At 35.5% G+C, this 18,450-nt stretch overlaps 1 protein-coding gene across 1 annotated transcript in view; it reads left to right on the top strand.

The window, feature by feature from the left end:
- LOC120526634 (kinesin-like protein KIF13B) overlaps positions 1-18,450 on the top strand; it is a 655,733-nt gene that overhangs the window by 163,952 nt on the left and 473,331 nt on the right. Inside the window, exons 6-7 of the mRNA XM_039749796.1 lie at positions 4,786-4,898; positions 15,474-15,579. Coding sequence (XP_039605730.1) covers positions 4,786-4,898; positions 15,474-15,579 — 219 coding nt within the window. The remainder of the gene's footprint in view (positions 1-4,785; positions 4,899-15,473; positions 15,580-18,450) is intronic.

Consider the following 18,450-nt stretch of genomic DNA (forward strand, 5'->3'; position numbering starts at 1 on the left):
AGTGGGGGAAAAATGATGAAAACCATAGCCTACCAGACTGTAAAGTGTTAAAGTAAAGATAAGAATGATCACACTGAAGTTTCCTCTGATGGTGCACAGCAACAACCAAAGTTGTGGCAGACTCTACCAAGGAGAGAAAAGATGTCAAACGATAACCCATGGGCAGTAAAAATAACAGAAGCGCTTGCTCAATATATTGTTCTTGAGGATCAGTTGATGGCAGTGGAGTCCCAAGCTTTTCCTGTGTTGCTCATGCACTCTGGCTGGCAGTGGCAGAGGGCATTTTATATTTTGAAGTGTTGCTGATGCTGTGACATACGGGCATGAAATAAACATTTTGGCTTAGTGTACTTCCTCTTAGAAGACAATCAGTGTCATCACTCTAGTTGATCCAAGGTATGCCCATTTAATACACACTGTTAGCTTTTTTTCTAGGTCACATACTCTATTTTTAATGGAGAAACTAAACAGTAAATGCTAAGACGGCCTTCTTAAAATTAAAAGAAAAAAGATATAAACTTCACTATTTAATCTACGCTATGTATTTTTCAAGTATTTTATTAATTTAGAAACATTTTGTTACCTACTAAACATCTTGTAATTGAAGAGTTTGTTTTTGACATGATTACTTTGTGTTTTAATTAATGAAATGAAATGCTCAGAGGTCACCTAATATACAGTGCATCCAGAAAGTATTCACAGCGCATCACTTTTTCCACATTTTGTTATGTTACAGCCTTATTCCAAAATAGATTCAATTCATTTTTTTCCTCAGAATTCTACACACAACACCCCATACTGACAACGTGAAAAAAAGTTTACTTGAGGTTTTTGCAAATTTATTAAAAATAAAAAAAAATCTGAAAAATCACATGTACATAAGTATTCACAGCCTTTGCTCCAAACTTTGTCGATGCACCTTTGGTAGAAATTGCAGCCTCAAGTCGTTTTGAATATGATGCCACAAGCTTGGCACACTTATCCTTGGCCAGTTTTGCCCATTCCTCTTTGCAGCACCTCTCAAGCTCCATCAGGTTGGATGGGAAACGTCGGTGCACAGCCATTTTAAGATCTGTCCAGAGATGTTCAATCGGATTCAAGTCTGGGCTCTGGCTGGGCCACTCAAGGACATTCACAGAGTTGTCCTGAAGTCACTTCTTTGAGATCTTGGCTGTGTGCTTAGGGTCGCTGTCCTGCTGAAAGATGAACCGTCGCCCCAGTCTGAAGTCAAGAGCACTCTGAAGCAGGTTTTCATCCAGGATGTCTCTGTAAATTGCTGCAGTCATCTTTCCCTTTGTCCTGACTAGTCTCCCAGTTCATGCTGCTGAAAAACATCCCCACAGCATGATGTTGCCACCACCATACTTCACTGTAGGGATGGTATTGACCTGTTGATGAGCGGTGCCTGGTTTCCTCCAAACGTGATGCCTGGCATTCACACCAAAGAGTTCAATCTTTGTCTCATCAGACCAGAGAATTTTTTTCTCATAGTCTGCGAGTCCTTCAGGTGCCTTTTGGCAAACTCCAGGCGGGCTGTCATGTGCCTTTTACTAAGGAGTGGCTTCCGTCTGGCCACTCTACCATACAGGCTTGATTGGTGGATTGCTGCAGAGATGGTTGTCCTTCTGGAAGGTTCTTCTCTTTCCACAGAGGACATCTGGAGCTCTGACAGAGTGACCATCAGGTTCTTGGTCACCTCCCTGACTAAGGCCCTTCTCCCCCGATCGCTCAGTTTAGATAGCCGGCCAGCTCTAAGAAGAGTCCTGGTGGTTTCGAACTTTTTCCACTTACGGATGATGGAAGCCACTGTACTCATTGGGACCTTCAAAGCAGCAGAAATTTTTCTGCAACCTTCCCCAGATTTGTGCCTCGAGACAATCCTGTCTTGGAGGTCTACAGACAATTCCTTGGACTTAATGCTTGGTTTGTGCTCTGACATGAACTGTCAAATGTGGGACCTTCTATAGACAGGTGTGTGCCTTTCCAAATCACGTCCAATCAACTGAATTTACCACAGGTGGACTCCAATTAAGCTGCAGAAACATCTCAAGGATGATCAGGGGAAACAGGGTGCACCTAAGCTCAATTTGTAGCTTCATGGCAAAGGCTGTGAATACTTATGTACATGTGATTTCTCAGTTTTTTTTATTTTTAATAAATTTGCAAAAACCTCAAGTAAACTTGTTTTACGTTGTTATTATGGGGTGTAGTGTGTAGAATTCTGAGGAACAAAAATGAATTGAATCCATTTTGGAATAAGGCTGTAACATAACAAAATGTGGAAAAAGTGATGTGCTGTGAATACTTTCCGGATGCACTGTATATACAAATTTTGGTGGATCATATTTTTTTAGTGTGATTTTTAATCCTTTATTTGCCATGTACAATTTCTTGTATTAGGAATTTGTCATTCTTTCACATACCCCAGCTTACTCTCCAGAGAATTTTGGGGTCAGAGCTAAGGCTCATCTATTTTGTACAGTGTCCATGCAGCAATTGCAGGTTAAGGGACCAACAGAGTAGCTTTCCTTCTGTCACTGTTAGGTTTCAAACCAGCAACCTTAGAGTTACTAGCCCACATCCTTTAGCCATAGAGCCAAAGGTAAATTTGTTTTTTATAGATGCGAAGAGTGTATTTCTTTGCAAAACACATATCCGATACATATGTTTTCTGACAGAAGTTAGAATAGAAATATGGAATACCAAATAGAAATTTGTGTTGTGCGTCATCATTGTTTCATATTGTGAAAATATTTTAATATTGGTTTATTGTTTTGTTATTTATTGTATAACATTGCAAGCAAGTTAGTTTTATTGGTTATTTGTGTCTGCATCAATATTGACGACTGCATTCAAATTGATTAGTTTAGTGGAGCAGTATTATTTTTGCTTTTGTCTAATAAAGATCATATATTTCTGTCCCTATTCATTATTTTCATGTTCCATATACTTGCTATTAAAAATATGTTTAATGGAGTATATGTTATTTTCACTCATATCAATTGATATTCTTTTGAACCTGCATGTGTTAGCAGTAGTTTTTCAAAAATCTGTGTCCTGAAAATGACTATGTGTAAATAAATTTGAAGAATTTATTATTAAATACTTCTCCAGGGTGACTAATTAATAAAAAATCCTTAATTGCCAAAATTTCTTAATATAAATATGTAGCATTTTGGAACAATCCCTTCAGTTAATTACATAAAATGTCTAAGTATCAAAAATTGTCTTTTGATTGCATATAATCATAAAAAATGTTTCCTGTTGCAGGATCAGTGCTTTTCAAATATATATACAGCCTAGGAGACTGTGTTGCTGGAGCTGTGGCAGCTGGACAAGATTATGTGGCACTGCATGCCAAAACTCCCTGGAAGTACCAGCTGAGTAGTGGTTTGAAGAGCATGTTTAGTGAAATCATAGGTGAACATACAGTGGCATCAGTGAACTGTGTTCCAGTAGCTGCTGCCGTATAGCTGGAAACATACCTAGGAGAGACAACAGTTTCTCGTTCAGACAAACCACTTGTGTACTGGTCAGTTAACAAAGTGTGGTTCCTCACTTTGTCTCAGATTTTAAGGAAATATTTTTCAGCTCCATGCATACACTAGTAGAGGGTGAGCGATTACTTAGTGCACTTTCACATATTGTTAATAAAACAGCTTTCTTAAGTTTCTGTTCATCAAAAGGATTCTGCCAGTTGCTTTCCAAAAGAGTCGTAGACCTGTCCAGTAGCAGGTGTTCCCAGTGATTTTTGACCTGTATACTTTTATGCCACTGAGCTATCTTAAAAAATGGAATACTAGTAAGAAAAATGTTCTTGTTATATTTAGCAAAATTCCTGTGTTGTAGTATTGTATCCCATATTGAAAACTTGAAGCAATGTTGATTTGGCTTACATAGATGACATGTATGTGATTTCAATTTTTTTATTTCTGGAATTTGACCATTTTAAAAATGGTGTTTTAATCTAAACTATGCAATTGATGGACATGAAGAAATACTATCTTCCAGCCCCACTACAATGTATCTTTATTGGTGAATACCTAAAAAGAAGTTGTTCTCGGTCTGAGAAAAATTGTATTGTTGCATCCCTAGTTAACTTAATTGCTTAACTCACCTGAATGTTACGGCATGTGTACATTGTTTAACTTGTTTCTTTTATGCTCAGAACTGAGACCTTTAATACTTTAACGAAAAGCAATGTTGAGGTGGGTCATTGTTTCCTAGGTTTCATCTTAATATGTAGGAGTTTGTGAATGCCCAGGCTTGTCTTTGATTGAAATGGTGTGGTAAATGTAGTATACACTTGCAGTTTGGGCATTTAAGATATGTGCAATTTGCCCTCTCTTCCCCTTTTTCTTCCATACCACAACCACAAACTCTTTCCTCTCCAAATAAGGCTAAGATCTCCTGCCATGTTTCCTCCCCAAGTGAATTCACAAAAGAGATAGGCTTGATAAAATGTCATAGGTACATTATATTATAAACAAGAATAAAATTAAATGTGCCTAATTGCATTTCAGAGCTACTTTTTTATTTATTGTTTTTTTACTCCCATTTCAAGCATTTGCCCATAGTACATACTACAGATAGAGTGGGGATGCTAGATGTCCAGTTACAGCCCAGTGAAGTCATGTGGCCTGCAACTGATATATTAATGAAACAATTTAGATAAATTCTGAGTTTATTTATAGTAATTCTGCCTTATTTGTATTACTCTCAAGATTTTTGCTTTTCTTGAAAGTTCTAGCTTTTGTCAGTTGACCTTTTAAAATATTTTTTCAGACATCAGGGGAGAAGGTTAGTAAGCTGAGTTTGGTGGATTTGGCTGGCAGTGAGAGGGCAACCAAGACTGGAGCTGTAGGAGAAAGATTAAAAGAAGGGAGCAACATCAATAAGTGAGTATCTTTTCATTCTATATATGTTTTTCTACATTAACTTTGTGGTAATATTAGTTATTTTTATCAGTTATTACAGATTTCTTAATGTGTATAAAAAGTAATTTATTCATTCACTTATTGGTCTTAGGAATGGTATAGGATAATAAATTAAAATTCTTTAGTGTCTTTAGTGAAGTTGTGGCTTTTTGTTATTTGTGTATTCACCTTTATGTGCTATTTAAAAGTTAAATAGCTGTGATATGAAAAGTGACATAAAGAAGGATATACACAAGAGAAATGACTAAATTGACAACAGAAAAGAATTGCTGCTTCAGTATATACTGTAAAAGACCAGGATGTATGTTTAAGGAATAACTTTACTGCAAGCTTTAAAAACATTCTGGCAAGAACTGATTTAGAAAATATAGGAAAATATATGTAAGTTACTTCTGTTCCTATCTAAATCATATATATATATGTGTATATATATATATATATATATATATATATATATATATATATATATATATATATATATATATAGAGATATATATATATATATATAGAGATATATATATATGTGTATATATATATATATATATATATATATATAGAGAGAGATATATATATGTGTATATATATATATAGAGAGATATAGATATATATATATAGATATATATATAGATATACAGTATATTACAAATAGCAGCAGCCCCAGCACTGACCCCTGTGAAACACCACTCTTAACATCCACCTATTCTAAGGTTCCTCGCACCATCACCCTCTACTTCCTGTGTCTGAGCCAATCCTGCACCCATCTAAAACCATCACTCTGAACCTCAACTTCTTTCAGTTTGATGCCCAACCTCTCATGTGGCACCTTATCAAATTCTTTCTGAAAGTTAAGATAAATATCATATGCTTCACTTCGCTCATATTTTTGTGTTACTTCCTCATAGAATTCCAGCATGTTAGTATATTATAACCTCCCTCTTCTGGACCCATCCTGACTATTAAGAAAAAACTCCTGTACTTGATATTGGTTGCTCAATCTTATCTTGAATAATTCCTTCCATTAATTTTGCTGTGATGCATGTTAAGCTCACTTTCCTATAGTTGCCTGGAGCTGCCCTGCCACAATTTTATATATACCAGGATAATATTTGCCATTTTCCAGTCATTTGGAATTGCCCTAGTGCACAGTGACTTCCTAAAAATATGTATCGAGGGTTTCACAGCACCGTGATGTCCTTACATTGATGGATTAAAGGCCAGAAGTCCACATGACCATCATTGTCATCATCAAATTGTTCCATGAGAATCCAGAATACAATGAGGACTGATTGAGGTCATTTATGTTAGGTAGAATGCCTAGAAGGGGGCTAGGTGGTCTCGTGGCCTGGAACCCCTGCAGATTTTTTTTTCTGTAGCCATCTGGAGTTTTTTTTTGTTTTTTCTGTCCTCCCTGGCCATCGGACCTTACTTTAATTCTATGTTAATTAGTGTTCCCTAATTTTAATTATTTATTTTGTCTTTTTCCTTTTTCTTCATCATGTAAAGCACTTTGAGCTACATTGTGCTATATAAATAAATGTTGTTGTTATATATGTACTAGCTAGCCTCCTTAAGAACTCAGGGGTAAATATTATCTTGTCCTGGTGATTTGTTTGAGTATTTAATCTGAGCAGTACTTCTCTTTCTACAATTTCCAAATCCCTCAGTACCTCCTTAGAAGTCCCATTTACTACTGGGAGGTTATCCACTTCCTGCCTTGTGAAAACCTCAGAAAAATGCAAGTTTAGAGTGTCCGCTATTTCACTGTCTGTATCTTTTAATTCCCCTTTATTTGATGCACTTGACTTCCTCCTTGACTGTTCTTTTTCTACTAAAATACCGAAAGACTCTTATTGTTGTCTTTTGCCTTATCTACTATGTAGCTGTAGGTGCATAAGGCAGGATCAAGCATGGGTAAAACAAGTGCCGAAAGAAATCTCTCAGTCCAAAAGTTAGTTTTAAAAGATTTAGTGAAAATTCAAAGCAAATAATTAATACAAGTGACAAAAGAAAACTTTGCTACACACGTAGAATAAAAAGCAAATAAAAATGAGAAAAAGTATTTCTTCTATAAACTTTTCTTGTCAAACCTCAGTTGCTGCTATACTTAAAAATGCTTTACTTTGCCTTCATTGCGTTTTAACGTACGGCACTGCACATTAACTTTCATACTGTTGAGCGCGTAAGGCAGGGTTTAAAATTGTGATTACTGTTATTATCTACGCATGCTGAAAAAGCTTTTGACATGGTTGAATGGGAATACATATTCACCAGATTATAACAAATTTTGGTTTGATCCAAACATGTACATGGATCAAGCTACTTTGTACCATTCCAGAAGCTTCTATTTGTATTAACATTATTTAAAACTACTTCAAACTTGATTGTGAATATGGAACAAGGACGACCACATCACCATTGCTCTTTGCAGTCACCATTGAGCCATTGGCCATTCATTAATGAAATGCATCAGAGAAAAATGGGATTACCAGAGAAGGACTTGAACAGAAAATATCACTATATTTAGATGATATGGTACTAATATATATATATATATATATATATATATATATATATATATATATATATATATATATATATATATATATATCAGACCCACAAACTTCTGTACTGCAACCCTCAGTGCACTAGCAGAATTTCAAAGGATATCTGGACCTCAAAATTAATTTGAATAAAAGTGTTTTTTTACAGTGAAAACTCTAGCATATAAAATCTTCTCATTTATTTTAGCAGATCAATTTAAATACCTAGATCTTTTATATAAAAGATCTTTTTCAATGAAATTTTGCTATCTGCATGGAAAAAAATAAACAAGATGTAAATGGATGGGCCACACTCCATCTCACATTAGCAGGCAGAATCTATACTGTCAAGATGAACATCCTTCCCAGGTTTCTTATTCTGCTTCAGAGCATTCAAATATACATTAACAAATTCTTCTTTAAGAAATTAGATTAAATTATAACCTCATATATTTGGAATTTGAAACATCCACACATCCAAAGGGGCAACTCTGCAATGACCTAAAGCAGAAAGGGGACATGACACTAGTTAACTTTCAATTTCAATTTGGGTGGGAAATATGCATGTTAGAAAGACCTGGAAATTGACACAAATTGATGAATATACACAGACCTGGTCTGCAGTAGATATAAAATTTTGTACTTCTTTATATGCCCTGCTTTGTTCCCCAGTAAATACAAATTATTGTCAGTATACTGATAATCCAATTGTCTGTCCATCATTCATTCAGAATATGAAACCAATGCATGAAGCGCTTTTTTTTCACCTTCCACCCATTTTACTCCAGAGGCAATACTGACACATCTCAATAACATATAAAAACATTTTAAAGTCTCTTCCTTTCAAAGATCCCAGGGTACGACGGGGAAAGGATCTATCACTTATCATTTCAGAATAGGAGTGGAAGGTAGCCATGCATTGAATACACTCCAGCTCCATTTATGCAAAACAGTCAGTCATTGAATTTAAAATATTTTATGAAGCACGTGTATCTCATTTTAAAACTGTCTAAAATATATCCGGTGCAAGATTCAACCTGTGAACTTTGCAGTGTAGCTTCAGCCTCACTGGACCACATGTTCTGGGCGTGCATTAAATTAAGATCATTCTGGATTAAACTTCGAAATCCTATCAGACAGCCTTGGTGTCACAATCACTTCCAACCCATTAACAGCTGTGTTTTGTGTACTCCTGGATGGACTTGAATTGAAGAAGGACAAACTGATTGTAATTATCTTTATCAGACTACTAGTACGTAAGAAGAAGTAGTTAGAATATATCAACTGGAAGAATTCCAGCCCATTTGTTGTAAGTCAGTAGGTAACTGATGTTCTTCACTCTGAAATTGGAAAAAAAAAATTCTCACTTAGAGGCTGTTCAGAACTTTTTAAAAATATGGCAAGATCTAAGTAATCAAATTTTACAAATAACATTCATATTGGGGGGGAAAAGTACATTCTCCTTTTTTTTTTTTATATATAAAGATTTGCTGATGCCTCTTTCTTTCGGGTGGGGGTTGAATTCTGGTTTGTTAAAGTTTGACTTGAATGTAGGGAATGTCGCTTTTTTTAAATAAAATTAATGAAAAAAATAACAAGTGAAGGGTGCTTAAGCATTTTGCTTTGTTTATCCCTGCAAGCAGTAGAGCACAATTTGCAAGGTGCAGCACTTCATTGTTATATTGATCATTTTTTTTTCATTTAATAAAACTGATATTAGAAGTGAATGTGATACACTGTTTATTATGGGACTACTCTTTTTTTGAATTACCATGTGGATACAACTTTTAAATTTGAAATGTTCTGCCAGTGTGTCATTCGTGCTTTTGTCAGGCTGCTGTATAAAGACATGGTGGTCTTATTCTGTAAGTAATGCAGTGAATAATGACTGGCTTGCATCCTTAAAAATTATTTTTTTTTCTGTCCTTTGAATACATTTTGTTTTCATTTGAGTTTGTCATTGTTAAATTAATGTGTTTTTTTGAATGATTTAATTTGATCCTTATATGTGTTATTTATTTTCCCCAGTTTTTTCAACACAGAGATTACGCAACAATTTTTTTTTCTGGTTAAACAGGACTTGTGTGTACAATTTGGTTATTGTTTAATTTCCTTTTCTGGCCTTGTTAAAGACAATGTTTCAGTCTGTAAACAAATTCAGCTGCTCATTTTGATGAACTGCTTTATTTTATATTGTGTGCAGTCTTACTGTTTCAGAAATTTTCATTAATGTGACTGTATTAGGTTGAAAAACTACCAAACAGAGCAGTGAAAGGTTGAAAGCATTGCTACCAGTAAAAATCTACATTCAGACCCCGGTCAGGGCTCAGTGACAACCTTTTCCTAAGTTATTGAATTTCACACTAGAACTACCAACGACTATGAAAAAACGTATAATTCCAGTCCACCTTAAATCCCTCTGCACCTCTCCATCAGTGTCTTTTGTGTTTTAAATGTGTCAATTAGCACAAGCTGCAAGCAGCCTGCTATAACACCCCACCCACCAACAACGCCACAGCTCAAGTCTCAAAGAAGATTCTCAGTGCTCAAGTGGTTTATCTGGGAGTGAGGTGCCTAGAATTGTAGAGGGTAAATAATATATTGTCATTTGAAATCTATGTAAGCACATTGTTAAAAAATAAACATAAGTAATAATTGAAAAATGTAGACATGAAGTGTTTAATGTGTGAAGAATGAAGTCCAAATATCAAATAAACACTTTCACAAAAGGTACAAGTATAACAAAACAAGTGCGCTTTTATTCAAGAATATAACTAAAGAAAAAGAAGTTGGCTCAGTGTTAGCTGCTGACATGACTGCTTGGATGGTGCAACGGTAAGAAATGCTGATTCTTATAATCAAGAGGTCAAGGGTTCGATACTGGCCGCTTCCCAGAATTAACATTTTGAGTAGTGAGCTGCTGTTATTGTTACTATTATACAATAAAAACATACATTTCATTTGAGTCTGCAACAGCTGGTCTAAATTTATGGTACTAGTAAAAGTTGTTGTTCTCTCTCTTTTTTTTTTTTTAAGTCAGTTTTATTCTCTCAGTCATGTTCACTCTCCCCCTGATCTGACACTGCTGCTTTCAAGTAAAGATGTGCTATAACAGAGGTGAACTCAGATGTGGATTAAGGCTCAATCATTGGAGAAAGAGAACAGAAGCCCTCCCCACAAGAAATGTCCACTCTCACACAGAACAACGCAACTGCACCAGGCGTAAAGGCGAATGATTGCACCGTTTAGATGCAGCAAGAGTTCGGGTGTCATCCTGCTAGTCACTTTTTTTTTTTTTTAGGAAAAGATCAGTTACATAAAGTGCAACACAAACTTCCACCTGCAGCTTTAAGACATGCCAGTATGTGCGTGACTCTCTACGCTAGTGTTTAGATCTGACCGTGTATGTGCCCAAAAAAAGAAGTCTGACTGAATTCTCGTACCTTTGCTTGCATACTGAATTGTCGCCATGGCACTCCCTCAAACAGAAGAAGCTCTGCAGTCTACATCTGACTTTACGCTGTAGGAAGATAAGTAAATAAATAGAGGTTAACATTCGATATGGCATTTATATAAGTAACACATACATGTTTTTCATATAAAGACCATCACAAAACATAATCACAAATTGGACTTTGCACAATACCTTGGTGAGCTATGTAAGCCCTGCTGTTTCGAACAGGGATACATGTAGGGCAGACTGAATGGCAGGATGACACCGATCTCTTGCTGCATCCAAATGGTGTCATCTTTCGCCTTTACGCCTGGTACATTAGTGTTGTTCTTGATGTGTGAGTGGACGTTTCTTGAGGGGGAGGGCTTCTGTTCTCTTTCTCCAATGTGCTTTGTAGAACCATTGTCCTCATCTGAGTTCACCTCTGTTATAGCACGTCTTTATTTGAAAACAGCAGTGTCAGATCGAGGGGATTGTGAACGTGACAGAGAGAATAAAACTGACTTTAAAAAAAAATAAAATGGTAACCTTAACAAATACCATAAATTTAGACCGGCTGTTACAGTCTAGAGTCAAATGTAGGTTTTTATTATATAATAGTAGCAATAAGAGCAGCTCACTACTCAAAATGTTAATTCTGGGAAGCGGGCAGCATCAAACCCAAGTCCTTGATTTCGAGTCAGCATTTCTTACCACTGCATCACACAAGTAGTCATGTCTAAGCCAACTTCTTTTTTTTGTCAATATTCTTGATTAAAAGCACACTTGTTTTGTTATACTTGTACTTTTTGTGAAAGTATTTACAGGTATTTGATGTTTAGAGTTCAGACTTCACACATTATACACTTTATGTCAAAATTTTGTCATTAGTACTATGACATGAAAAAAGTTTGTGTTTTAGATGTGTATTCAACATTTCTTGCATTTCCTGTCATCCTTCACTTTCTTAGATCATTGTAGACACGGAACACACATGAAATGCATGTGTTTCAAAGAACTGTATGTTATTTACCCTATACAACTCCAGGGAACTCACACGCAGATAAACAAGACTTGAGCTGGGAAATGTTTTGCCTGAGCTGAGCTGCGGCGGAGGGGAGATGGGACACATTTACAAAAAAAAAGATGCTGATGGCGAGAAAAAGTGCTTCATGCATTGGTTTCATATTCTGAATGACTGATGGACAGACAGTTGGATTAAATCATTAACAGTAACACCAGATTTGTGGCTGAAAATCAGCTTTTCATTACACCAGCACAAAGTTTATCTAACACCTTTATTTTCTAAGCTGCATCACTGACTACATGACTTGGCTTGTAGGAAGGACTTGCCTGGTGCTTTTGGGGCATTATTGCAACAGATAACCTGATATTTTTTAAAGCAAAAATATTGAAAATATGCAACGAATGCATGGGAAGCTCTTTTCTCTATAAAGGTAAGGTGAATGTGACCGTTATTGTACCCAATTAAGTTCCCCCGTCGAAAATGTCAGTCAAACCTCCAAATCTATGACATTTCATAAGAAGGGCTTGTCCAGAAATCTATACTACAACGCACACTTCTCTAGGGACCAGTGCAAAGTTCAACTGACATTCATTTTAAAAAAAGTTATTACTACTCCCTAAACTTTTTTCTCTGCTGTGCATAGCTGTGAAGATTGTGGATCTGTGAAATAGCCAATGTGAAATTAATAAGGAACTTATAAATTAAAAAATGAAATTGAGGAAATACAAACATTTGCTCCATGTACTGGAACCCAGATATGAAGTGCAGAGCTGACCACATTTCAGTCAAAATGAGTTGCCTAAACTTTACAGCAAAATAAAGGCTAAACTGCTGGAGAATTTGAGCGATGCTTTAACTAGGATGGGTGGAGCTCTCTTGCAACAGAAAGCTTCATCACAATCATGGTGCGCTATATTACAGACAACTTAGTGAATGTAAACCCAGTTCTCCAGACATGAGCTTTCTGTGAAAGTCGCACAAGTGACCACTTGTCAGAAATACTATAGGAAGCTGAAGCAGAGTGGAAAAGTGATAGAACTACTCCATCATTTCTGTGACAACAGCTAACAGCAAGAGTGTTGTGATTACAGTTGAATGATTTTAAGCACGTTTGATGCTCTGCACTTATAGTTACCCTGGCATAACGAAAGGGAATGGACATTAACCAGATAGCCTGGTGTTCGACAGAGTGAAAAAAAATGGTCACATTTTTCCATCATATCACTGCTGCTGCAGTCATGCTAAAGGAAAAACGAGATTCCCCAGCTTTCTTCACACAAGCTTAATCCTTGTTCCCACTAGTTGAAACTCAAACCATGACATGCTTCACTGCTACCTTGAACAGCAGGTTACTGTTTTCTCACCACTTACAGACAGGATTAGTAAGAGAAACATTAAGGACATTGTTACTCTGTCTGATTTAAAAATAGCAGATGACATGGTTCTTAAACCACTGAAAACGGTAACAGCTCTTTTGAACACTGAACAGCTGGAAACAGTTGCAGTGATGTGCCTTCGAAAAGCACAATCTTGGCATCTGTGAAGCAGAGTGACTCAGATTCAGCAGTTGCGAAAGATGTCAAATCTACCGTTGTACTTGATATCAACAACAGATACCCTGACTGGTCAACACTTTAATCATTTTCTTAATGTGAGTACTGCACTTGACACGCGTTTTAAATCTCTGCCCTTTCCAACAACATCTGTCCCTAATGAGAGGGTTTTCTGTAGTGCAGGGGACATTGTCTTAGCACAGAGAGCAAGTCTACCATTTGAGAACGAGGACATGATTGTGTTCTTGAAGAACAACTGAAAACTTAATTGAAGCATTTCCTCAAAGTATGTGGTTAACTGAATGCACTAACCACTTTTTATTTCTTACTGTTTTTTAATTTTTTTAATTTTTTTTTCTTATACCGGTCTTAAGATAATTGCAATTTATTTGTGTATGTTGGCGTTAAAAATTTATGTGAAATTAATTTGATCTACCGTGTTCTTTGGTGTCCTTCTTAGTGTTTCTAAATGTTGGTGATTTAATACAAACCAGAATTTTTTTCTTAAAACAATGTGGTGTGAACCGAACCGTCCATTAGGAGAATCATTACACCTCCAGCTCGTATTACCAAAACCACTTTGTCCAAGTACTGAGGAATTGGCTGTCGAGCTGTGATATGGATCTTATTTTATTGCACTTTTGCTGGATATGTGGGCTGCATTCAACATTAGGTTAATCATTAGATTTTTCTACATTATTTGGCTTCATGTGTAGGAATGTAAAGTACTTTCCTGAAATAGTTTGATCTCTATTTGTGAACTTGTGGTCAGTATATTGCTGTAAATCATTTTAATCTGTAACAATACCTTTTGTAGTATAGTGTAGTGTACCGCAAAGCTGAATATAAAGCCCTATTTTTTTCTTGTATATATATTTTCTTTGGGGAATATTATTTGTTACGCAGGTTTACAGTTACATATTTATACTGATGATATTTATATGGATGAATGAGGACATTTTCACTTATTAGGCAAAACTTTCTGATTGCTAAATCAAAATTTGCTGTTGGATGAAAAAATTTTTGATTTGCATTTAAAAGTGGCCAAAACTGGGATGTTATTTATGGGATCATGCAAAAATGTGAAAATCCTATGTGACAACTTAGCCTTAAGCTGTATTAAAAGCAATTTTAGCTATTCTTTGCATATTGTAGTATTTGACTCAACACTCCCTTTTAATACACAAATAAAAGTGGCTTCTGTTTACTTTCATTTAAGGAACATTGTTTGAATTTGTCCATATGTTAATTTTGCTTCTGCTAAAACACCACTTAATTCTTTCATCCTTTCGCTCTTGGATTATTATAATTCTTTATATTGTGGCCTGCGAAAAGATCCATATGTAATCTTTAGATGATGGTGCAGACTTCACTGGCACTTCTGTTGACTTGTACCAAGATGTATTCAAGCATAATCCTAGTTTTATGCCATTTGAACAGGCTTCCAGTAGAAAAGCATATTAAAATGAACATGGTTATTTATCTAGTTTGATAAACCGGTATGTGATTGACACAACTCTTTGCTCACTAACACTCATCTTCTTGTTGTTCCCAAGTACAGGTAAAACCTCTGGGGCTTGTGCCTTCAGTTGTTATACTCCTTATTTTGCTTCTGATCGGCATTAGGCAGGTGCAGTGTTTTGGTGTATTCAAATCAAATACTTTTTTTTTTTTAATTCAAGTTAGGTATTTTAATTTAATATATTATATATATTTTTTATATTGTGTTTATGTTGTTTTATTTTATGTGTAGTTGTGTGTTTTAGCATGTTTTGCATTTTTGTAAAGATTTTTGTGAAAATTGGCACAGAGATAAAATCCTTGAAGTACTTGTGGTTATGCAAACAAATTGCTTTTAAAGTGTTTGCTGGTAAAGTTGAAAATACTATGCCAGTATTTTGTTATATTTTGGATGTACTTTTATTTAATTATTACTTATTTTTTTTGTGTTCAATAGTATAATTTTACTTTTATTTTTTTTAGATCTTTAACAACACTGGGTTTAGTTATTTCTGCCCTTTCTGACCATTCAACAAGAAAGAATAAATTTATTCCATATAGAGATTCTGTTCTTACCTGGCTGCTTAAGGTAAGAAATATTTTTTTATGCTGCTGGCTGAAAGTATATTTGCTTCATAGTAGTCAATGTAGAGGTATGTGAAGAAATACTTTTGGTATCCTTTCATGTATTATTGGTAATATTTTAAACTTTTTTTTTTTAAAATAAGCAATAGATTTATTATAAATGAAACATATAAAAATTGTTATAAAAAATATTTTTTAAAACTAAGCCTTTCTCTGGAAGTATCATCTAATATTATAAACAAAGTAAGGTTGTCTGCATGGCTCAGTTGTTAGTATGTGTTGATATTGTACAATGCAGTATATAATAGTCTTTTAAACAAATAATTTCAGTAATTGTTTGTATAAACTGTAAGTACATTATATTGTTTAGGTTCACTGTGATGTAAAGCATTTTTTAAACCATATGTGTCAGCTATTTTTATAGTTAATTATCATCACCAGTTTAATGGCATTTTTTGGGGTTTACTCAGGTTAACTGGGGTCTCAAATCTTTTTCCTTCACTTTTCGCAGTCTAGAATATCATTAGCAGTAACACCTGTACTTTTCATATCGCCTAACACTGACCAAAGGCCTCTTCTTTGCCCTTATTCCCTCAACCTCCACCTTGATGTACCTCTTCACCCGGTCATTCTGTGCCTTTCTCTTCACATGCTCAAGCCATGTCAGCCTCCACAACAAGTCTCATTTAACTCATCATTCTTCCTCTCACTCCATAATACTCCATATATCCACATTCTCAAGTGTGTTATTCCCAGCTTTGCTTTGTGTTCCACTTTAATTAGCCACATCTCACTCCTGTAGACCATACTATATATCTCATACAGCGTTCATAAACTCCAGTCAGTAATGCCAGAGAGATTCCATTAGAAGTAATAATGAAGAGTACATCTCACCCTTGCTGTTACTGCTTTTCCCACAGCTCCATCTGTACTTAACATATTGCTTAAGTAGCAAAATATCTTGAATTTCTCCAACATGAAACTTCCTAATGTTTGTGGAAAATTTGTCCTTAACATGTTTCCAATTTTGTCCCTGTGTTGATGAACTCATTTTAAAATAAAAGTCTTGATCCATTGTACTAATTCCCTTCATAATTTTAAACACTTCAATCATCTCCCCTCTTCATCTTCATTTGCTTTAACTGAAAATACTTTCATTTTTCCTCATTGTTTATCTTCTATAGCCCTGGAATCAGCCTAGATGCTCTTCTCTGGACTTTTTCCAGCTCGGTTACATCCTTTTTGTAGCCTGTAGACCAAAACTGTACATAGTACTCCATTTGAGGCTTCACAAGTGAATTATAAAGCTTGAGCATAACCTCCTTAGACATGTACTCTACACATTGTGCTCTACAACATAACATTTTGTTAGCCTTCTTCGTGGCTTCCGAACACTGTCTGGCAGTTGATAGTGTTGAGCTCACTAACAATTCGTAAATCCTTTTCATAAAATGTACCTTCGACTTTCAGACCTCCCATTATGTTTTCAAACCTAACAGATAGGCTAATACAGTTTGAGTACACATAAGAATGATTAACTTTGTGAAACATACTGTATATTGCTTCCATATATTTTCACTTTAAATTTAGCGAACACTTTCAGTTAAACTAAAACTGGCAGCAATCTGTTTCATTATGTAGTACTAAAAAGATTTAAGATAAGGGAAGGAAAATGAAGTAATTAGGAAAAATGTTAATTAAATAAAAGGATGTTAATAAAATAAATGTAAAAAATATATATATAAAATTACATACTCACACATATTTAATAGAATATTTACATAAAGTGCATAATGAATTGCTATAAAACTGCTCAAAGTATGTTGGTGTTCCAGTTTTTTCACTTCATTAACTAAAATGAATTGCAATGTTTTCCAAACAACTTGAAATAGAAAATATTCTGCAACGGCAGTGTCAATTTGAATAGTGGGCTTTTTATGTGATGATAAGAGGGCCAATGAAATGCAGTACTTTTGACCATGAACAAAAGGTGCCTTCTAGAAGAAAAGAAAAAAATAGTGCATCTATACTGATCTACAGTCATGGCCGAAATTATCAGCACCCCTGGAATTTTCCCAGAAAATGCACCATTTCTCCCAGAAAATTGTTGCAGTTACAAATGGTTTTGGTATATACATGTTTATTTCCTTTATGTGCTTTGGAACAACACAAAAAATAGAGGAAAAAAAGCCAAATCTAACATCATTTCACACAAAACTCAAAAACCAGGCTGAGCAAAATTATTGGCACCCTCAACTTAATATTTAGTTGCACGCCCTTTGGAAAAATTAACTGAAATCAAGCACTTCCTATAACCATCAACTAGCTTGTTACACCTCTCAACTGGAATTTCCGACCACTCTTTTGCAAACTGCTCAAGGTCTCTCAGATTTGAAGGGCGCCTTCTCCCAACAGCAATTTTGAGATCTCTCCATAAGCATTCAATCGGATTTAGATCCGGACTCATTGCTGGCCACTTCAGAGCTCTCCAGCGCTTTGTCTTAACTATTTCTGGGTGCTTTTAGAGCTATGTTTAGGGTCATTGTCCTGCTGGAACACTCATGACCTCTGATGCAGACCCAGCTTTCTGACACTGGGCCCTACATTGTGCCCCAATATCTTTTGGAAGTCTTCAGATTTCATGATGCCTTGCAAACAGTCAAGGCATCCAGTGTCAGAGGCAGCAAAACATCTTAGAACCTCCACCAAGTTTAACTATAGGTACTGTGTTCTTTTCTTCATAGGCCTAATTCCATTTTCTGTAAACAGGAGAATGATGAGCTTTACCAAAAAGTAATTGTAACAATTTTCTGGGAGAAATGTTGCATTTTCTGGGAAAATTCCAGGGGTGCCGATAATTTCGGCCATGACTTTA

This window comes from Polypterus senegalus, chromosome 3 (genome assembly GCF_016835505.1).
Source record: "Polypterus senegalus isolate Bchr_013 chromosome 3, ASM1683550v1, whole genome shotgun sequence".
NCBI lineage: Eukaryota > Metazoa > Chordata > Cladistia > Polypteriformes > Polypteridae > Polypterus > Polypterus senegalus.